A 23,575-nucleotide genomic window follows, 5' to 3' on the forward strand; every position below is an offset into this window, starting at 1 on the left:
GGAAGTCATTTCCCATGTTTGGTAGCTGGTGTTTCAGAGAGCAGGGCTCACAGAGAAAACATCAATCTCTTTGTGATCGCATGAGAGAGCAACTAAGTGACGCATGTTCATTTCTCACTGAGGATCTTTCCAGCTGTGATCAGCACCTCCAGTTATTTTGGGGGGGGGGGGGGGGTTATGTTTTACACAGTGACTCATGCACTTTTGTTGCATGTCAAAAAGAAGACAAACCGCCTGAGGGGGGGTTTGCTTTAATCTCGATGTTTGACTAACGGGACCTTTCCCCTCTCTTTTTCCATCTTCAGTATGGGGAGGAGGAGGTGTGTTCGGACCGCTTGGACACTGACTTCCCGGACATCGACCTCTCCCAGCTGGACACCAGCGACTTCGACAGCGTCAACTGTCTCAGCGAGCTTCAGTGGTGCAACGATCAGCCGGCGGACGTGTCGCCGTCCTCCATCCACCACTACAGTACGGCGGATGAGCTCTTTGAGGTGAGGCTTCTTCACCGAAACACAGTTCACATGTTGCCGTGGACGCGTTTCTTCTGCTCCTCAACATGAGGAAAACAATGTCCATCAACTTTAACTGTGTTTAAGCACCAAGCACCATGATGTAAACACAGAGTCCACTTCCTCTCGCCCTTCCTGCGCTCTGTCCTGCTGCCCCCTCTTCAAGTGCAGCTTGATCCTTCCAAGTCCAATGGTGGTAGCCATGCTTTTATCAAATTAATAGATTTAACAGTGGATTGAGTGAAATTTGGTGGACGAGCTTCGGGTTTTTATGAGGAACTGCAAAAGATGTGACAAGCACATGTGCAACGTTAAAGCCACAAACAAATCGCTAGCTTGGAAAAGAACCTCCATCACAAATTGAACTCCTGATAGCTTCAGATTTAAGGGTATTTAAGCACGATTTGGCATATCTATTTTTACAAGCAAAATATATTAATATAAATATTTATTCTTTAGACCAGATTTATTTTACAAAGTACTCTGGTCATTTTACTTATATAGACGCATATTCACAGTCGGTCCGTTCTAAATGTGTCCCAGTTTACTCCCTCATCTGCTGCCAGGAAGTGGACATGGACCCCAAGCTGTTGCCTCGCAACGCAAGTCTGTTGAAACGCTCTTGTAGCACATTGAATCCGGGGCCCCGCGGAGCCAAAGTTTCCTTGACTGTCAACACGTTCAAAGCACCGGACCCTTCACCCGATCCCTTTTGCTGAAATGTGCAGCACGTCTCAAGAGGGCTGGTGCCAAGGTATTCCCAGCTACGCCACGTGTAACACGATGATGGCTGCAGTCCATCAGTCTGTTGATCGGCCAACGAAAACCCAGAGGCTCCGGTATCAGGTGCCCTTGCTAGATGAATTCAGGGAATACCTTTTTGGTTTGTCTCTTATCTGAAAGCAAAAACCCTTTGGATCATTGATTGTCTATAGGCTTCCAGCTCTAGGTCCCATTACAGAGGCTAAATTGAGCGCATCTGGAGAATAAAATAAGACGACAACAGAGAGATAAAGTATCATTTAGGTCCAGATCATCGGCTGTGTAACGCTGCTCTGCCGGTGGAAATTGCACTGATGCTGCGATGCACCGCGGAGTATTGGTTAAATGAAGACAGGGAAGACATGATGGGAATGCAGCTGAAGTAAACACAGACGCTCTCCGTCTGTACTCTTTTTATTTGGATCCCCCCATTAGCCCGACGCCCGAGTGACTGTTTGTCTTCCTGCCGTCTTTCACAAAACTTAAAGGCACAGACCGGACTCACAGTGCTGCATTATCAGTAATAGTTATTGGTAGTGACGACGTACTCTTTGTGAGAAAGATGCAACAACAAGACGCGTCATCTGCTACTGACGTCACCTGATAAACATGGAAACAGATGCATTTATCTGTTATTATCCCTCTTCTGTTCTTTCTCTCTTTTCACTTACTGTCTGTGTCTCTGTTGATCTCTTTTCCCCTCTCGATATTATTCTTGTTACCCTCAAAAAGAATAGTACATAACATAACATAACTATAGGAAGAATCAGACTCCGACACAAAAACCAACAAGAAACACACAATAAATCAACACAAACATAGAACATCACCCTCCATATTATACCTGCCATAACAATTAAATAATAATAAATATAGTGGACTACTCCCTTCACTTGGATCCCAAGGTTGCAAAAAGATGTCTCATCTTTCCTTTCCTCTGCCACCCCGCATATTATATTTTGCCAATACCGTATTGATCAGACTAATACATCAGAGCAGACGGTCGGACGGCGTTTGGTCGTAAACACACATTAATGAATGAGTGATAAGCCGACAGATCGAGTGTCCCTTCGTCTCTGTCTCTCCGCCGATACGCTACTTATTTACAGTAACGCATCGGAGTCTGATCCCATGTCGGACGGGATTGATCGGTGTGTGGAAGGGCTTCATTTAACTTTGGAGAGGGTAGAGAGGGAGATTGATTTAGTTACGAGTGTTATATATTATTTTAATGTCAATAATAATGATGTAAAGACGTCTACACGGTGAAAAATATCATTATATGTTATGTTTCTGTCATTGATGTTACCGTCTTCGTCTCTCTGTTTCTGTCTCACTCACTGAGGAATGTAATTACTACCCAGGAAATCGAATTAATACCTCTCTAATCTAATTAATATAATCAGGTAAATGTACACACGTACTGATAATGCTGCTGAAGCATCACTTAGACAATTTAAATTTGAAATAGAAAGAAGGAAAATCCAACTAAATCATTTTAAAACCATGGATCAGAAGATTCAAAAAGAAAGACATATTTAACCCAAAGACATTTCATTATTATCAGGAGAAGAATCGATCATACTCCTGCAAACTTTAAATCTTCCTCATGACTATGCGTTTTGACATTCTGTGGAGAATTTCAAAGTCTAAATTGCAGCAACCAGCGAGGAGGAAAAGAGAGGCAGCGAGGCCGTGAGACAGAGAATAAATTAAATAATAAATGGTTTGGCAGCCGGGAGATGGAGCTGGATGATAAAAGAGAGAGACAGATGAATGGAGCTCGGTGGCTTCCCGTAGGCCGGCCTCGCTATCACCTCTCCACCAGACTCTGCTCTCAGCAAGATGGCAGCTCCATCGCAGTAAACAACCCCCCGCGTGGATGGAACAGGAGGGATGACGGGGCGGACATTTTTTGGGACTGAAATTACAGATAAACAATATTTTCTGCCGCATATCTTTAAATTTAACCGGTTAAATTTAACGCTTGGGAATTCTTTTAATTTTTTTTTTTTTTTTGGAAAAGCGTGTACGCCATCATGAGAAACCAAGATTGTTGAGAGTCAAACAGACAGTGAAAAGCCTGTGTCCTTTCTAATGAGGTCAAAGATTACAACATATCGGCCGTGTTAAAGATAAAAACAGAAAAGAGGAAAGAATGGACTTCAGGCAGCAGCTGAGTGCAGTGAATGCAGGAGGAAGATGGAGGAGAGCGATTCAGCAACGACACGCAGCTGCAAAAGACTATCTGCTGAGGAAGATCATTTCCAGTTGTAAATACAGTATAGAAATCTGTTGTTTTTCGTCTGCCTTTATGACTCAAGACCAAAAGACTCAAACATGGCTGCTGTTTCATCTCTGTGGCTTGCAGGGCGGGGTCACTCGAGGTTTAGGAGCATCAGGCCTTTTTTAAAAATCTTTATCCATCACAACAGCCTATTTGTATCCACCATACAATCCTTGTTTCATGCCAAATGACCGTTATTCCCTAAAAATAACTGATCGAATTACGATTGATTTATGTGTAACAATGCTGCAGCAATCAATATTTTTCTAAAGTTATCTAAAACATCAACAGCACACGAGAACAAATTCGAGAGAGGGCTTCTTTCAAGAGCGGCTATTTTTACGTTGACGCTCAACAATCACACGGGGAGGAATAGGAGGAGTTAGACCAGAATGCATTGCAGTCGCAGGTGTTTCGGGTTGTAATTATAAGCTTTTCTTCCTCTCCTGCTTTTTATGCCTCCTCGTATATGTAACAACAGCCGAGAGCAACAGGTTGATGCGGCTCCCATGAAGTGTTGTTGAATTCTGGGAAATGTAGGAAATGATTAGTTAACTATTGTCCTTGCAAGCAGTAGTTAACTGTTCTGTCCTTTCTGAGCATGTCAAGACTAAAACCCACCGGCATAGCGGAAAAGCATTTTTTTCCGTATTATTATACCGTATTATCCTCCGAATTAAATCTTTCCGATGTCTTGACCAAAGCAACCGAAACTAAGCTTAAAAATGTGATATTTCATCACAAATATTTAATTCTGCATGCCTCATATAAAATGTTTTATCTTAAATAAACCATTTCATCTAACCAGAGCCTTTAAAAAACATTCAATTCTGAGCTCCTCAGCGCAGCTAGGAAGCCGTGATTGACTCGGCTGAGACCAACAGACAGGTGACAACACATCAGTGAAACTTTGACTGAAGTGCTGAACACAGAGCAGAGAGGAGAGGAGAAGCTGTAAGTCGAGGTTATACTACGTGAAGAGCTTAATATACAGTATATAGAGCACATGGAGCCTTGAAAACAATATTGGATGTATGGATTCCACAATCTGCCAATTTTTGTAAAGTAGATTATCAAAGAAATTCAACTTCTGTTATTTTCTTTTTTATGAAGTATGGCATTCTAACTGTTATTCTACACAATAGACATGTTTGAGTTATCTCTACTTCTAGCCATGACTGTGATGTTTCCATAGAGGTGGAGGACTTTTAAAGTGCAGTGAAAATGAACGCCACAGAGAGAAAAATGTGACAGGAGGAAAAAGAAAAACGCTTGATTGCTTGATTGCAAAGTCAAGAATGAACTTTTCTCTCCTCCAACTAAAGCAGACCTCGTGGTGAGATGATGTCAATGTGCTGAACGTTACACTTCCTGTATTCTAAACACATCTTCTCACTGTGCTCGACTCGCTTCAGATAGAAGAGGAGAACGCGGCCCTGCTCGCCGCTCTGACCGACAGTTTGGATGGCATGGTGGACGCCGAGGTGGGCGGCCTCTCCGTCTTCCCCGCCCTCGGGGTGGAGCCCGACCAGGAAGAGGAAGAGGAGGACACTCTTCCCCTCGGCGCCGAGGACTTCAGCCAGTCCATGGGGGCCGAGACGGACGACCTATCTCTAGTAAGAACACCTCAATGCTTCTTCCAGACGGGGCTCTTTCTCTCTCTTTACCCGTTGGTTTTGGAGTCCCTCGCAGCTCAAACACCGCCGCCTGTTGAAGTGGAGCCTTTCATACATGTTTCAAACACCGTCCATTCCCCTCTCTCACCCCCGCCACGCCGCTCCTCCCCTTTACCATGCTCTCTCTCTCTTGCTCTCTCTCGCTCTCTCTCTCTCCCCTGTATCTTAATCAGTGTTGCGTTTAGCTAACCTTGATGTTTCCCCTTGTTGGGTCAGCAAGGTTCAAAGTCTGCCTTCAACTCCAGGAAAACAGAGGGAGGGACGCTGGGGCACACTGTGACATTTCATCCAGTCCTGTGTGTGTGTGTGTGTGTGTGTGTGTGTGTGTGTGTGTGTGTGTGTGTGTGTGTGTGTGTGTTGTAGTTCTGTATTTCTAAGGACCATGTGTCTTTCCGAGAATAGAAGGAGAGTGCCAAATCCTGCAGGACTGAGGACACATTGCAGATTCTTATTCAAAGAGTTCATGTAGGAATTAAATGTGCTTTGGGGGAATGATCAGAAGGCTTAGGTTAGGAGTATTTGTAATTTTCTTTTGCACAAGTTAAAATCAAACTAATGTAATAATGTTGTCATGTTCCCAGACTTTGGTGAGAACAAGCTATGATAATTGATAGAAAAGATGGCCACAAAGATAGACCGTAACGTCTCCTTTAAAATCTGGATCAGGTTTAGGATCAGGATTAAAAATCAGGATTAAAAGTCAAAAAATCAGGATTAAAAGTCAAAAATCAGGATTAAAAGTCAGTAATCCTCACAAGTTTAGTAATCAAAACACGGGGCGACCGTGGCTCACTGAGGGTTGTCTGGGAACCGGAAGGTCAACGGTTCGATCCTCGGCTCGATCCTCGGCTGGGACGTGTCACGTGTATACCTGAGCAATACACTGAACCCCAGGCTCCCCGGGTGCCTGTCATTGGCAGCCCACTGCTCCCTATATACAGGGATCCTTAAAGGGATCAATAAAGTATAAAAAAAAAAAATGTATGTTCTCTTCCAGCACATGCTCAAGTTTGATGTGTTTGCTTGTTTTCATCCCCCCCCTGTCTCTTTTCACACAGTGCTGCTGGATGCCCCTCTCTCTCTCTCTCTCTCTCTCTCTCTCTCTCTTTCTCTCTCTCTCTCTCTGGGCCCCTCCATCGTTTTCCCTGAACCAGACTTCCAGGGAAACAACAAACCTTGTTTTTCTCCCCACTAACCCCCCTGTTATCATCCCCTTGCCTGCACCTAAAGCCACATCCCCTCCAAAAACACTGAACCTCCGTCTCATCACACGGGAACAAATTGCCGTATCCCTCCACACTGAATATCGTGCCCTACTTTCCGCCCTTCGGTTCACTCTGCTGTCAGAAGAATGCAGCCGGCTCTGGAGCTTAATTGAAGCAGGAAGCTATTTCCCCGCGATAAATTACTTGTGATTACTGCTGTTATGCGGCCTTATTGCACTTGTCAAGATGAATTCATCCCGCTTCCTTAATTTGACTTACATTTCACAGCAAAAAAGGGGGGGCTGCTCGCAGGTTTTTTTTTTTCTTGTGCGCTCTGATTTAGCTTTAGTCTACAAAGATGCTATTGTTTTGGAAGCCAGGCGTCACGCCGGATGGCTGAATACTTGAAAGCGCAAATACTCACGCAAGCTGCGCTGCCATCAATCACACAGCGAGTCGTACGATTAAAAAAAGGTCTGTGGGCGAAGGTCGGAGGAGGTTTGTGAAAGCTTCACAATGAAAGGTTGCATGTGGAGCAATAGTTCAGGTTCTAGGAGGTAAACTACGTGAACAGCAGGACTCAAAAGGGACCACCTCTTAAAGCTGGCACTAAACTGTCTGGTGATCAATACATCTAAGTACTGGAGAAGCAAGAAGAACTTCTTTTACTGAAGTTGTACGTCAAAAAGATGTAAGAATTAAGACTTCTTAGCCAGGCTGGCAGTGTTTCTGTGGAGGACAATGTCTGCCGGTCGGTCCGACACTTTGGTCCAGAAATACTTAAATATAAGATGGATTTCTAGGATGTTTGGTATAAATGTCCCTGGTGACCAGAGGATTAATTCTACTGACTGTGGTGATCCCCCTGACTTTTCCTCATGTGTGGCTTCGAGTGAAACGTCTCGACAAGTATCGGATTGGTTTGCCATGAAAGTTGGTAGATAGTCACGTTCATCTCAGGATGAATTGTGATTAATGTTGTGATCCTTTGACTTTTTTTATCTAACCATTAACACTTTGGTTTATGACCAAACTGATGACATTCAGTAAGACCGGTGCACAGAGCTTCAAACATGGCTGTAGATTTTTATTGAACTTGTAAAAATATACTGCTCCTGTAATCGACAGGTCGATTTTTACATGAAGGAGCAAGTGTCATCATATTTGACCCTTTATTTTTAAGACTGCACTACCAGTGTGGGAAGACTTACAGACTGGCATCGCAGAGAAAAAATGACCAGAGCAGAGGGCATTCCTTCCAAACCGGTGGAAATGATGATGACTTTAATGACCTTTGATAGTTCAGGAAGGGTGTGTGTGTGTGTGTGTGTGTGTGTGTGTGTGTGTGTGTGTGTGTGTGTCTGTGTGTGTGTGTGTGTGGCTTACGCAACGCTGGCGTGGCAACAGCAAACAGGACGCAGCGAGACAGAACCGGCTTTGTTGCTGCTAAATGCCATGGAAGGTATTGTTTGGTCCCAAAACAACGGGTCAGCGATACCGAGAGGTCAAGGCGCCAGGTGCCATCGTCTTCGCTGCTGTGTTGCAATAACACGGTGCCCCCCCGACACTGACCCGCCCTCGTCTTCACCTTGACGACTCCTTGGTTATCAGTCAACTTGTGTCAAAATAAGAACGAGTGTAGGTCTGTTAATCAGTTACGCCTGCCAGCTTTCTCCGTCTCCGTGTAGCGAGGAAGGACCCTGAAGGTCACATGAGAAGTGGTCGGTTCTGTTGGATGGTTGATGTTTTGTACTGAGGAGACGCTCATGATGGTTTCTAGCCCGCAATTAAAAAAAAAAAAGACCTTTTCTGTGAGTGACGGTGCTTCGTTTCTTCTATATACTGAAGTTGACTTGATTAAGTTTACTGAGAACTCACTTCAGGTTCATAAATTCAGTTTCCAGCTTGATAGTAATTATAATTATAAGAATGCACTTCATTTAATTGCACTTTTCATGTAAGAAGAGCAGCACAAAGTGCTTTACAATCATAGGAAGAATAAGATGTAGAACACGATTCATAAAATAAGATAAAATACATAGAATGCATCAAATAAGATGGAATATAAAACTCACTTAATAATGATAATATTAACATCCACATTTGCATCAATAAACACTGCAGGAGCATCAAAGGGTCTCCATTCTCTTCCATTATGTTCGTTTCTTTTCTACATCAGTGGAGGTTTGAGGTTTTAAGATGAAACTGGAGAAGAAGAAAGTTGATGCAGTTACATTACTGGAACAGTAGTTTCTGTTTTTAGCCAAAGTGTGTTTATTTCCTCCTTAAATATGAGCCAAATATTCAACCTAAATGTTACAAAGGTTAAGATGGCAAACTGTTAGCGTGTGCTCCTCTCTGTGATCAGCTCTGCGTGTTAAATAGCAGTAATTCATGCTGCGTTTCGTTGCTGCGGTAGCCTCTCATGGTTTATTTCCAGAACTGTTATATGTCACTCCAGCTTGTATTTCCTTGTATATCCTGCAACAGTAGAGCTGAAACCGTCTCGTCCGTCCCCAGACACACAGCGCTCAGTCAACTGCTTGTTGCTTCATTCCTCCTGACAGCTGGCAAGATAACACACTCTTCCAAAAGTTTCACACACACACACACACGTTTATTTTTACTGTCACACAACCACGTACTACTCCTACTATTACTACTATTGCTGTCAGGCTACTACTACACCGCTACTTCTATTCCTGTCGTTGCCGCTTCGCCCTCTTAAATCATTTCCCTCGGGCATCGTCTCGCTGCGCCTCCAGGCAGCGAGGTTTGTGACGAGCAAGACGAGTCAAGCCTCCGATCGCTTTGTGTGGGAGTCAGAGGTTTCTTTTTTTCACACATTTAAAGTTTTGAGCTGCCGGAGATCTTTTTTGTGTGAGGAACAAATGATGAACAGTACTTCTGTTTCTTCAAAGCACAGGAAAACCTAAAATAGACATGCAAGGTGATGACTGTAGGAAGTAAATCATAATGTCATTTTGAAAATTTGAATTTGGTTTAGCAATTTCTGGGACTTATTGACCAATAAGTCTTTTTTCTAGAGTTCAAAATGTCCTCATTGTGAACTCATGGAACACCATGTTCTGTAACAACAGCACCACTGCTTTTACTGCTCACCTGTAGCAGCCACTTAACTGTAGTAATACCCAACTGTTCACAGTTATAATTGATGTTTACACATCTACAAATACCCATATTTATAACAGGGCTCTTCCATGACGCCTGGTTAATTCATGTTTTCCAGTCTGGTATCTTGTCCCGTTTGCCCAAAAATAATCGACCTCTTAAGATCGTTTTAGAGTCGCTTGTCTGAAAAGCAACGTCTCAAAACTCTGAGTTTCTCCAGCGGTTCCAGGACCTCTGACAGAAAGCTGAATATTTCACTTAACCGAATATGAATCATATTGTTCTGCATCGTAGCTTTTCCATTGTGTTTACTATCAGTGGCAAAAAATAGCAACCGAACATCCACTCACACAGAAAAAGCCTTGTGTAATAACATTATGCTGTTTACTCTACTGAAGCAGCCAGATGTGTGTGTGTGTGTGTGTGTGTGTGTGTGTGTGTGTGTCCCCTATTTGTATCAGTGTGTCAGTGTGTGTGTGTGTGTGTGTGTCCTATTTGTATCAGTTGAGTGGTTTACTGTCACATGACTGCTGTCACTCATGTGCTCAGGCCTGAGTGTTTCGCTGCCCTCTACTGGTGAGACAGGATACTGCATAGTGTAGGTGTGTGTGTGTGTGTGTGTGTGTGCCACCACAGAACAAGGCCTGCATTGATGTTGCCAGTGGAGCTCTGCTGGTAGGCGTCCAGAGTAGAGTGTTTGAGGGGCCTGAACGCTGGCGGTGGGGGGCTGGCGGTGGGGTGGGGGGTTCTTTCAGTGTTTCACACAGACACAAACCTTCAGCCTCCTCTTCACTCTCCTCAATGGGACTCTCAGAGGAGCATCATCAGGCGCTCTGAGCCAAGTTGGCATCGCCCACTGAGGGCGGCATCAGTGACGCGGCCGATCGTCCTGTCGGTCCTTTGACCCAGATAGTATTCTGAGGTTACTGCCAGCTCTGTTTGGGGGTTAATGTTGTACTCATTACAGCATTACAGTAATAAACAAAGATAGTGTTGTAGATAAACTACCATCCCTGGAGAGAATTATCTGTAGGCAAACAACCACTATTATAATCCATAAATCTCTTGTATCTGTTTCATAAAAATCTGTTTTATATTTACGTCTCATAGTTTGATTCAAGACTTTCCTCTCTATGTTTCACAGTACTTTACCGTAAACATATGCCAACACAGAAAGTGGTTTTAAGAGCCTCTTTACGATATATATAGTCTAAAGATGAACTAGAGGTGAGTCAGCAGGTTTGATGTATATACAGTATTTAAAGATGTTCTGGCCCCATTATTGAGTTCATAGTCATCATAATGGCTTAATATATAACAAGGCGGCTGGATAACATTTGTAGTGTAGTTTCATGTCCCGTCAGTCATTTTCTAAAGTACATTTAAAGTGAATAATGTTGAATGCACCTTGTTAAACATACTAATACACATCTTGTTTATTTACAGTTTAGTTCTGTCTTTTTTTTAAGTGGTCATTAAACTGAGAGTTCACACATTGAAGCTTCAGATGTGCTCAAAACCGTCAGTCATGAAAGAAAATGAAGTAAAAGGAAACAGAAATACTGTAACTTTTTAAACGTTGTGTAATAGTGATACTCGTTAGTTCTGAAGGAGACATGCGTTTATAAAACGTTACATTTCTACCTAAAATCCTGTGGAGCCAACATTAGCAGAGGATGTTAGCACATCATTAACTAGCATTAGCACGTCTATGCTACGCTAGCTGCTGAAGGTATTCTGAATGTAAACACGTGCTGCTTTTGCTTTTTAAAGATTACGACAGTGAATAAAGATCTACCCGACTTTACAGGAACAGAGCTGTTCCTTCATTTCATTGTCTCCTGTCTCGATCTCCAGCTGCTGTGTTGGTTCACTTTTGGCTTCAGCTTCTATCTTTATCTTTTTAACTTGTTTTCAATGCTGAATCAGTTCAACATCCTGGATTTGTCCTTTAAACGCGTATTGTAGACCCTTCTGTCTGCTTCTCTCTGTTATTGCTTATTCATTTTTTCCAATATTTAAATAATATGTCAGCGAGTGCAGTTAGTGACAGTGTGGCTCCGTGGTTGCCCTGTCAGTTTGACGAAGGAGCAGCGAATACTCAATTATTTCTTATCCAAACAAAAATGTAGGCGTGGATTTATCATTTAGAATTTCCCTCAATTTCATCGTAATAGCCAAATCATATTAAATAATTGTATTAATTCCCAGGAGGGATGGATTTGTAACACTCAGGCGACCACGGTCACTGCTTCCCGAGTGATGAGGGCCGCCAGAATGGCTTCCAGAGGGTGTGTTGCATTAAGATAGCCCTCTGGGTGCAGGGCCCCTTTTGCTGTAAATCATTTTGGGAAGCCCCGGTACATCCTACCGCTCCAATCCTCTACTCCTATCACATCTGTATTTTCTACACCGTCGTCTTCTGGAGCAAACGCTGCACAGCTTAGTGGGGGGATTTTCTCCCTAAGCTGATTTATATCAGCTGATAGCCCTGTCATGAAGCCAGGCACTGGAATAAATGGATGAGTAGGCAGATGAAAAAAGAAAAGCAATGAAAGGATAGCGGGGGAATGAGGAGCGGTTGTGTTGATATCTCTAGGTAGGAGTCGAGAGGGGGTTTGTTCTGTTTCCTCTCTGTACTAACCGTGGCTTCCTGTTTGATCTGAAGGAAGGAGAGTATGGAAAGATGAAAGAGACAACATTAAGGGGGATGGATGGAGAGAAGGAAATGCAGAAGAAGATGGTTGTCAAAGGTCAGAGATGGAGAGAATAGATGAAGTGGGAAAGGGGGACTGCATCAAAGATTTATGGATCAAAACAGAAAGAAAAGGAAGCTGAAAGACGAGAGAAGAGAGGATGGAGATAGGTGGAGGAGAAAAGAGGGGGAGGAAGTGACCACGGAGGGAATGATAGATAGGACGGTTAGGATGGAGAACAAATTGAGGAGCAGAAGTCATATTCTATGTTATTATAGAGAGAGAGAAGTGGCTGAATCCAGCTCTTTAATGGGAAATGTGAACGTGCCATGTAGTTGTCAGCTGTAGTGATAAATGTACAGTATCATAACCTCATGGCCTCCTCTGCACATTATTCCCTTGTACAAACATCCATCTGCAGGGAGTTAACAGCTGACAGAATATAGATTAAAAATTGAAATGCGAGGGCCGGAGTTTGGAAGATCTCCCACTTTCTGTCCACGTTTGGTCCTCGCATAAAGACATCATTCCAGGAAACAAAAAACGCACATCCTGTCGATGCTAGTTTTGCAAAGAGCAGCCTAACTGGTTTCTCCCGCCCCTCTTTCTCCTCACCAGCTGAAGAAGCTCCTGCTGACTCCTCCCAACGTGCCCGCGGCCGTCGACGCAAACAAAGACCGAGTCCACGGCCATCGCTATACCAACAGAAGCCTGCACCTCCGGCCGACTAGACCCCTGGTCAAGGTGAGGCACGAATCGCTGTAAATACCTGTTGTTTAAAGGTAGATTTGGCTGGTTTACAATAAGTGGTATGATTTAAATCTCTCCCTCGGCCTTGGATTTGTTTCGGGGGGGGGGGGGGGGGGCAGAAGTAATTCACTGGCGTCTGCACTTATTTTTTTTGCAGGGTGAATTCAGACCCGTCCATTAAACAGATTTCAGCCTTTGATTATGAATCATTCCAACGCTGTCCAGAGTGTAAGGAGATAAAGTGCAGTAAATAGTTGTTCCGATACTTGAAACGACCGGCGTTTTCTCTCTTGTGCTTAATGAAAATAATGGATGCTCTCTCTGTCAGAAGCAAAGATGGAGGTAGAGTGACATAGGAGGGAGAAGTGTTGAGATGGATGGTGTACCGTACAAAGTGTCCCGTGTACAACCATCATTTCCTTCGACCATAATCTTGCCTGAAGTTAACCAGCAGTAAACTGTTGCAGATTAGAAAACACTGATATGATAAAGAGGCAAATGGGAAAGTCACTGTCTTATGTTGATGTTTATTGGAGCAGCTGGAGTTTTTTTTCCTCCATAGCTGTGTGTGTGTGTGTGTGTCAGTTTTGTTAAGACGTGCATCCTCAGCATCAATCCCACATGAAGTAATTGTTATTACACAAGCTGTCTGGGGAGAGTTTTAGCGGGGAGGTTTAATCACAGGTTTAATTATTGTAGAACTGCTGAAAAACTGGCAGTTCAGTGGCTCCGGTGCAACAATGATAGCCATCGGTATTGGCCTTTGAGAACTGGTATTGGATGAAGCTGACAGGTCTTGGATCGTCATTATACATCATTCACAGGAGCAGGAATAAAACAGCATAATCTTCCAAAGTCTAGCCAGCAACAGCTTTTTTTTTTTTTTTTTTTTTCTTCAAATGAAAGATTTAATTTTAGACTCAAAACTCTTCAACCTTCAGCTGCTGCCGATGATAGATGTGGTGTCGGGGGGGAGAGGACATTTACAGCGGCTACTGCTGTGTGACTTCGCAGTAATTGGATAGCCGCGAGCATTGTGCTTCAAGTGGTGGTTGATTACAGCACCGGTCGTTTATCTTGTACGAGCGTAAAACAAACGTGGCGAAGCCTCAAGCAGCCCTCTGCTGTGGCTCAAGCAAGGAGGGTAAAAAAAATACCCACAGGATGCAGGGCCGGATAAGCCAAGCCTGTATCCATCATGTAATCTCCGTGTGTGTGTGTGTGTGTGTGTGTGTGTGTGTGTGTGTGTGTGTGTGTGTGTGTGTGTGTGTGTGTGTGTGTGAGCTTTGGTCTTTGAGTAGTGGTGGCTTTGCTGTGGCAGATGGCGGGAGTATTGACTGACAGGGCAAGGGGGCAACGGTGAATCATAGTCTCTCTCTCTCTCAGTATGAGCAATATGGAATCAGCCATTTCATCCAGCTGCACGCTGAATCATCCCTCACAAAGTCGTAAACTGAACATACTGCTTTGTGGTCAGTGCTCCTGTATTGAAGGCAGGAAATTGAAGATACACCATTTGTTCACGAGTCTGTTTCTGTTTTGTTGGGTGTTTTGTTGTTCTTGTGCTCTGGAGTAACTGTAGACCGTGTGATGAGATATTTCCAGCACAGCTACAGTGTTTTTTTTCATTAAAACGTCATAAAATCAGTCAAATGTTTCAATGTTCCCAAGTCTTAATTATCATATTCATATCACTTTTTGACGACACACTATATTATGACTTTCTTTAGGCATTTTTATGAAAACTATAATATGACTTTTTAAAGTTTTTTTATGACATGCTGTACTATAACATGATGAAAAAAACATAGTAGGCCATATGAATACCATAAAAAAGTCATAATATAGCATGTAATAAAAAACATGCAATACTATATTATGTCATGAGGAATTTTACAACAAGTCATATTATAGTATGTCGTAAAAATATCATGAAAGATATAGTACACCATGTCGTGAAATGTTCATGAAAAAAATCATGGTATAGTGTCGTAAAAAGTCATTTTATCGTATGTCGTGGACAATGTGACTAAAACGTCATCCTACAGTTTGTTGTCAAAATATATTTTTTAAAGTAATAGTATAGTATGTCATAAAACTGGCATGAAATATGTCATACTCTAGTATATCATGGAAATCATTAAAAAGTCACACTATAGTTTGTCAGTATGACATTAAATGAAGTGTTTCAAGTTCTTTTTATCACATTTAACAACTACAGTGAAGCAGTTTTTGGAAATGAACGTCTTAGATTTCACGCTCACTCACAACAAAGCCCGTTAATATATATATATGTAAAAGAATAGTTTAATAAGTAACATACGGGACTCTAACACATTAGATAATTCAATCTTAAAGTATAGGGATAAAATATAACGCACATAAAGCACAATAGTAAGACATATCTTTGTAAAAGTGTGTTATTGCAGCATAAATAAACTTTAATACAAACAGCAATGTAGGAGATGTGTAATGAGAAGTCAGATTGTGACGGCAGCGGGCAGAAGAGTTTGTGTCTTTGGTGATCAGGATCCCTCTTCCAACACCACTGGGACTCAGGGTCCTCTGTCCCGATGATGTTCTGAGCATTTTTCACCACCCTTTGTAGTGCCTCACAGCTGAGGGTGATGCATCAGGTGTTGATGCAGCCGCTTACTGTGCTCTTCACCGTGCACCTGTGGAAGTAGCACAGACTGTTTGTAGAAGCTGCTCATCCTGCAGGAATTATTAGGAGATAAACATTTGGCCAACATTGCCCTGTTAATGTGTGTTGGTATGTAACTGTAATGGCAATATTTTGCAGACTGAGGGCTGAATGTTTGAGGAAAGAGGCTCACGCTGGTGTTCATGTTTGTGTGTCTCCACCCTTCAGACCGACCTCCGTCAGGAGAGGAAGCCCCGAGCGGTGCGTCCTGCGGGCCGCCTGTGCACCGAGCTCCACCGCCACCTCACCACTGCCCGGGACTCGGGGGACACTCCGGCCCCGGACACGGAGGAGGACGAAGAGGAAGAAGAGGACGAGGACAGCGAGTCGGAGGAGGATGAAGAGGAGGAAGAAGAAGAAGAAGAGGAGGAGTCTTCCAGCAGCGAGGTGGAGGGCGTGGCGGTCGTGTCCACGGCCCTCACTGAGCCGGCCAAGCCTCAGTTCAGCTCGGAGAAAGAAATGCACTCGGTGGTGGAGCTGATCACGTACATGCACACCTACTGCCTGCCCACACGCAAGCAGCAGGGCTGGGAGCGGAAGGACCGCGAGGCTGCGAGGCCTCGGGCCAGACCCGAGCCCTCCCGCCCGGCCGCCACAAGCTCTCACAGCAGAGTGGTCTTGGTGGCTACTCCCGGGACTAGCGGAGGCTTAGCTGGGACAGGCGTCCCCAGGAGGCTCCCCTTTGCGAGGCGAAGGGAGATGAAGGCCAACTCCCTTCTCCGTGAGCTCCTGCAGCAGAGCAGCTCTTTCGACGTGAGCAAGCCTTACAGACTGCACAGCCCTCCCTACTCCCACTCTCACAGCCCCAGCAGAGTCTCCGCTCCCTCTGCCCTGGCCAGGTCAGCCCCGGCCTACTCCACCACCCCAAAGCCAGAGCTGCGTAAAGACTCCTCCTCCCTTGAGAGGAGAAGCCGCTCCTCCGAGGCGGCGCAAAGCCCAGAGGAGACGGAGGAGGACGGCGGCGGCGGCGGCTCCTTCTCAGTCCGGCGCTCGCGACGCCTCGCCTCCTTCCCCAGCCGCTTCGCCAAGAGGCTGCGGCCTGGACGGGCGAGGGAAGGGGAGAGGAAGGACAGGGAGGAGAGGGAGGAAGGACGTGCAGGGGTCAAACTCCTGCTGACACAAGCGGGAGGGGGGACGAGGACGGAGACGAGGCCGGAGCAGCTAACGCCGAGCGATGAGCCGACCACACCCTGCTGCCACAACGGTGAGATGGATAGGAAGGACACTGCCCATTATTCTCAACTACATTATAGCTACAAACATCACATTTTATTCTAACTGTAATCCACATATCATAGAAACTATTCAAGTTCATTTATAAGTCACATATAATGTAGCTCGTATGCCTCACCATTAGGTTTAGAACATGAGATCCAGAAAGGTTCAAACACGTGACTGCTGACCACACTGATTATTATTATGACACTCGGTGTGAACGCACCAAAAGATACAAGCAGACATACACGTTCATACAGCTCTGTTGGTAAGAATGGCAGAGACACGTGGATCTGAAGTTGTGCCTGGTTGTAACTGGCTTCTTATTCTGATTGCAGAGAAGAGAGCCTGCCTCTGTCTGACTCTCACCCCCAAGTCCACAGGGTGAGTTTCTCCACGTGAAGCAGCTGCTGTGTCTCATCACACAGGAGTAGCTTTGCAAAAAGATCTCCATTTGTTATGCAGCATCTTGCATGCAGCAGCGAGTCCTCCTTAGATGAATGTCCTGGTCCTCCGACTGGTGCTATCAGATCAACTCTCTACTGGTTCATATCCAACTATTTATTAAAAGCGTACAGTCAGAAGCTACATGTAAGATATCCAACGATGTATTTCAAACCAAATAATCAAAATGACTCATTAAAAGTGCATTAGTCATAACTATTAATCCAAAAACTCCACTTCCAATGTTAATTTACGCTAAAATGTTGCAGTGCTCATTTCCAGAAATCGCCATCTTCTTCTTCTTCTTCTTTATATTAAAAATAAAATAAAAGCTGCAGTGGCCTCTGTGGAGCAGACCGGTGGAAGATAGATGCCTCTCGGGAGATCCTTCAATGAGAGAAACATACAGTATGGTGTCGTTATAATGAAGACCTGGGCCTTAGTGTAAAACTGCTTCTTAAAATTCATAATGCTAAATATTTGTACTTCACAAACCATTCCAGACCAGAGAAAACATCTTGTTAATGACCGCAGCAGCAGTTTGTCAGTTGGGTTCATGTTGGATCTGATGAATGTGGTTAAGTCTACCTTTAATGACATTAGGTGTAACGTAAAGAACTTATGATCTATTTCTCTACTAGACTGTAATCTAGATTCTGGGAACTTTACGTGGGATATATGAACTTAAAACGTGAGCTTATTTCCCTCCAGATCATATATTTTAAGCAGGATATACAACATGACTGTATTGTCCAAGTCCTGGTATTTGTAAGCACTCAATGCACAACAGGGCTGGGCTCTTTTTCCAGGTAACGTTTCCCCACTTAGAGTCTGATGTAAACTCCAAATGGACTCAATGGGAGCTGCTGTTACAGTCAGTGCTTCACAATGTGGCAGAGGTCCATAATTCAAACATTTTCACTTCCAAGTGTGGAGTGTTTGGCCCGGGGATTTGTTGTTGGCAGGGAGGAAGAGCCTCGCAAACTAACGAACGTGTTCACATTCAGCATTTCAAAGTTTGACAGGACTAAATAGGTCGGATCGTGCATGTCGAGACACCGCTGGACGCAAACGTGTCCCCTGAAAAGTCAGTGTTCTTCAAAGCGTGGTTTGCAGTCATGTCATGTATAATCTCGTGGGACTGTGTAATATTGTAAAACAAGATTAACCGAGTTCAAATTCAGAGATTTTTATTCCAAAATCCCTAATGAGTCTGGACCTCTGGCTGCTCAGACTTCAATCTGAGAGCCCTCACTGCTCCTACTTTTACAAATGAACCTCCCCGCCCACCCAGCCTCAAACCCTGGAACGTCTCCAGCTACAGTCATAGGCTAGTCATGTGGTCTCTGTACAAACCAGCTGGCATCCGTCCATCCTCTAAATGAATCTGTCTTCTGAAGGGCTCACCAAAAAAAGAAAGAGTTTTGTTTTTTATTTTAATATATATATATATATATGTTACTCCGCGGAGGGTAATATCCCGCCCGAAGCCAATCCACTCGGGACCGCTTCTTTCTTTCTTTCATGGCGACTGGAGAAACAGAAACAGACAGCCAGAAATAGAAAAGCAGAAGAAGAAGAAGAATAGGGGAGAGGACAGACGAGTACATATGGCTGTTGCGATAAGAAATGAGGAGTGCCGAGAAATGGCAGCAGCGTTTACAGGGAGAAACATAATTCAAATTCAGCAGACGTCGGCTGAAAAGAGCTTTTACTGGGAGACGTTTCAGGCTGTTATTGGATTGCTTTTGACTTATTTGTTTGGAAAAAATACAACATATTCCAACATGACACAGCACTCTCTAATTTCTCTCTCTCTCTCTCTCTCTCTCTCTCTCTCCTTTGATCGCTGCCATCTCTTCACCACCAGAGAGTCCCAGTACAGCACCAAGCCTTTCGAGCAGACGCTCGGCGTGGATCTGTGCGGAACGGCAGGTAAACATCTGGCGCTTACTGTTGATGTCGACAGGTTACGGCTCTAAAGATACAGTCACATGGGATAGAGCAGGGGTGTCAAACTCATTTTCACTCCGGGCCACATCAGCATCATGGTTTCCCTCAAAGGGCCGGTTGTAACTGTAAGACTGTATAACTGTAACTACTCCTAACATATTGTTAAATAACTCTCTCTGCTTTTGATTATTGTTTATTCAAGTGTAAAAATATTGTACATGCAGTTATATAAATCTAAAATTATATTTAAGCACTTTTCTGTTATTATAACATAAATCATTTTAATTTAGGGTTAGGAAACCCACATTACTCTATCAAAGATCAAACTTTTAAAGAAAATAACAAAGACAAATATCATCAAACACAAGTTATTACATTAACTTTGTTCAAAGCTATTTTTGTCACCTCTCTGGATCACTAATGTCCCCGTTGTCATCCCGTGCACGGCAGCTACATCCAAGAGCTCCTCACTGACGGTCAAGTCTGCCTTACAAACATTGATAGATGCGCTGTGTCCGTGTTGTCTGTGCTTTCATCAACAGCTAATGAAGAAGACGAGTACCTGCTCATCTCTTAGCTAGCTGTGTTGTTAGATTGCTGCTAGTTCCTGAACTCGGTCTGCGATGGTGTTTCTTCACAAACTGACATTTGTAAAAGTCTGTATCTGATCGGAGCTCACCTGCTCACATACCTTTAGCAGCACTGGGCTGTAGCTTCTGTAAATATATTCTGCTGTGATTGCACTCTGCCTTTTAATTCTTGGACAATTTTATGTTTTTCTTGGAGGCTAAATTTAGCTCCGTGTTTGGTGTCAAAATGCCGACGTGAATTGTATCTTTCATCACCGACACGCATCATAACACAGAAGACAGACCCGTTTTTCTCCTTGAAGCACAAACATGTATTCGCTTTCCCATCTTAAATGACATCTTCTTCCCTCTGCATCAATTTTTCTCTTCGTGGACATTTTGGGATTATTTGTCGATCTTTTTCAACTCAATCACTTGTTGGAAAACCTCTTTACGGTCTGTTGCCTCTCCTGTCCACCTGTTGTGATAGTTTTAATGTCGGTACACAGACAACATGCTATCTCATAATTTCAACTTTCTATCTCATAATTTCAACTTTCTATCTCATAATTTCAACTTTCTTCGCGGGCCACATAAAATGACGTGGCGGGCCTTGAGTTTGACACGTGTGGGATAGAGGGACCAAATCCTCAAAAGTAACAGGAAGCCGTGTGAGACAGACATTTAGGAGTTAGATGAGAAGATCGATACCACTCATGTATCTGTACAGTAAATATGGAGCTGGAGCCAGCAGCCTGTTAGCTTAGCTTAGCATAAAGACTGAGAACTGCTAACAACTGCTAATGTGGCTTTGTCCAAAGCTAACAAAATGTGCCTACCAGCACCTAAAAACTTGATAATTTAAACGTTCCACCTCCTGTAAAAGAGAGGTTATGTGCTGGACTATTTCTTGGCAGGAAACAGTTTGTATCTAGCTCATGTGGGTATCTTTTCCTCTACCTTTTTTAAGGTCTCACCCCTCCCACCACCCCGCCTCACAAACCGGTGGAGGATGAGCTCTTCAAACCGGCAGAGGGAGGAAAGGGAAGTGAAGGAACAGGTGGTGGCGACGGCGGAGGTTGCAGCGAGTCGGTTAACTCAGCCTCGAGCACCAACACCCGCGCTGCCGCGAAGGCCTCGTCCCGGCTGATCCGCGTCCCCCACCAGCGGAAGCTGCCGGAGCAGACGGAGCTGTACGCCCAGCTGCGGCGCATGGGCCAGGCCGGCGACAGCGACACCCACTGCACCTTCGGCGACCACGACTACTGCGCCCTGAGCCTCGGAGAGAGCCGCAAGCGCAGCGCTGCCATGCTCGGCGCCATTTTGCAGGCGCAAGTAGGGAGCGTCGGCGTCGGCGCCGCCCTCACGCCCAAAGAAGCCGAAGATCAGGTGTCAGATGGAAACGGAAAGGAGAACAGGGAAAGGCTGGTGGTGTTAGAAATCGCAGAACAGCTTGAGCATCAGAGGACAGTGGTGATATCTTCATCCTCTTCATCATCATCATCACTGCCGTCACGCTGCCGGTCGGCGGCTGCCACACCACCGGTCTCGGAGGAAGAGGCGGAGCGCTCGTCTGCGTCCCGCTCACCCTCTCCCATCCTCCACCTGTGTCCCGACTCCCCCGCCAGCAAGACAGACTCCAGGTGAGACGGACAGACGATGAGACGGTGTGAAGATCTGGGTCAAGGAGATTAACAGTGAAATGTAGAGACGGAGGGAAGCAGACAACACGAGTAGAACACGGTATTAGAAGAAGAGAGAAAGGGAGAGATCAATTTAGGGCAGAATCTCTATCCTTCGGTTCATCATCACCCGACCTTCTAGACGAGGGTAAACAAAGGTGAACATGTTGGATGCTGGAGGCTGAACTCTTTACAAACCTAAAGTCAAAGCATCGACCGGTCAAGAGGGTCGTGTCCTCTTTGCACTGCAGCAACTTAAACACTTTTACTTCTGATCTGCTGTGTTTTTTTTTTTACTGGCACAAATGTGCAGGGCGATCTGATCTGTAGCGTGAAAACAGAAATACAGTTTAAAAGGAGTCGTCCTATAAACAACTCGTGCGAACATTTAAATCAAATACTGTACCATCTACTTACATAGAGGTCAGTACGGATTCGATCAAGTTTGCCTCGACTGCCTCACATAGAAGGAGGTCAGTGGTCATATTATTTCTGTACATAGAAGACAATGGCAGAATGAAAAGGGGTCGGGGTGTAAGAGAGAGAGAGAACGATAGAGAACAGAGCGATGCCGTACTGCAGTAAGTGGGAGAAAGTCCGCCTTTTTGCCGCAGTTCACCTGTTTCCTCGTGTCTGACATTCCAGTTTCACCTTGTGTCCGTCCTTATCTCACTCACTATCCTCTCTCTCTCTCTCTTTCCCCCTTTTTCTTTCCTCGTCCTGCTTTTAGTGAGAACTCCGAGATCTGTCCCGACGACAAGCAGAGGAACAAAGCCAAGTCTGACGAGGTACGGAGAACATCCTACAGACACTTTTAAATCTAACAGCAAACTCCACCTCAGTAGCTCTGAGCTCACCAGACTCCAAAGGTCCAACGGTTTACGCCAACGAAACATCAGACATTTTGATCCACGAGTTTGGACATTTTAACACACTGATTCCACGTAATATAATACTGCAGCTGCGCAATCAGACCCCTGCCGCCCCGCGCTCAGCGTTCCCGCCTCAGTTCCCACGTCTTATCTGTATCGTCCTTTGTCCTGACTGTTGCCATGGTTTCCCTGTTGCCAGGACAACTGCCAGGTGTTTTACATCCACAACCTGCCGACCAGCGTGACCCAGAACATGCTGAGGAAACGCTTCCAGGTTTTCGGCAAACCCGAGGACTGCAAGGTCATCATCTGCAACGAGTAAGTGTCCCGGATCTGGATTCCTGCACCTGAAGGGAGGAGGAATGGTTGATTGATGGTTTTAAATGCATTCTTCATAATCACGTTAAAGTATCGCAGTCAAATAATGACTACAAGCTATTTCAATGCAGTTATTCCTTAAATGTTGTGCATTGAATGAAAGGGATGCATGTGATTGATTCAGCGTTCTCCATCTCTACTGACGCAGCTTCGTGGTGAACGTTATCTGAAAGTGTCTTGTCTCTCTTACCTGTGTGGTTTGTAGGGAGCGCTGCGGGGTGATAAAGATCCGCCAGTCGGGGGGTCAAAAGCACTGGAGAGAACGGGAGACTGTTTTCCAGAACGGGCCTGCAGGCCTCCGGAGGCTGACGAGGAAACGCTACATAGACCTCGGTAATGAACACGGACTCACTGACAAAGTTATACTGAAAGTGGATAAAATAGTAAACCAACATGTTGATATCGTGATGTCGGTTTTGCGGAACTAATGTATTAGTAGCTATTAGTTATAAGTATGTTTTTTTAGAGAATTGAGTTCAATTGGTCGATGTGGCATATTTGTGTGTCGCCAAAGCTGAAAGCACCACAGAAGTTTACTGCGTTTAAGACGCACACATTCCATCTGGAATTTTAACATTAAGGCGCGATGACGTTCTAAGCCAAGTTGACACCACGTTCGTTTCACACTACGTGACTGAAGAGTTGCAACGATATCGATGCCGGCGTCACAGATGCCTCCAATACGGCCAGAAACGGTGGAACGGGTCTCGGTGAGTACGCGAGTCTGATCTGATATCA

The 23,575-nt window shown here is 44.6% G+C and overlaps 1 protein-coding gene across 1 annotated transcript in view; it reads left to right on the plus strand.

Annotated features, from left to right (window-relative positions):
- Positions 1 to 23,575, plus strand: part of ppargc1b (peroxisome proliferator-activated receptor gamma, coactivator 1 beta) — an 86,850-nt gene that overhangs the window by 56,977 nt on the left and 6,298 nt on the right. The window contains exons 2-11 of the mRNA XM_076105283.1: positions 306 to 494; positions 4,977 to 5,177; positions 12,889 to 13,014; positions 15,893 to 16,928; positions 17,278 to 17,323; positions 19,254 to 19,318; positions 20,876 to 21,548; positions 22,318 to 22,375; positions 22,659 to 22,777; positions 23,043 to 23,170. Of these exons, the coding sequence (XP_075961398.1) occupies positions 306 to 494; positions 4,977 to 5,177; positions 12,889 to 13,014; positions 15,893 to 16,928; positions 17,278 to 17,323; positions 19,254 to 19,318; positions 20,876 to 21,548; positions 22,318 to 22,375; positions 22,659 to 22,777; positions 23,043 to 23,170 (2,641 nt within the window). The remainder of the gene's footprint in view (positions 1 to 305; positions 495 to 4,976; positions 5,178 to 12,888; positions 13,015 to 15,892; positions 16,929 to 17,277; positions 17,324 to 19,253; positions 19,319 to 20,875; positions 21,549 to 22,317; positions 22,376 to 22,658; positions 22,778 to 23,042; positions 23,171 to 23,575) is intronic.

The sequence above is a fragment of the Anarhichas minor genome, unplaced genomic scaffold (assembly GCF_050575085.1).
Source record: "Anarhichas minor isolate MPS153535 unplaced genomic scaffold, ASM5057508v1 ptg000031l, whole genome shotgun sequence".
Classification (NCBI taxonomy): domain Eukaryota; kingdom Metazoa; phylum Chordata; class Actinopteri; order Perciformes; family Anarhichadidae; genus Anarhichas; species Anarhichas minor.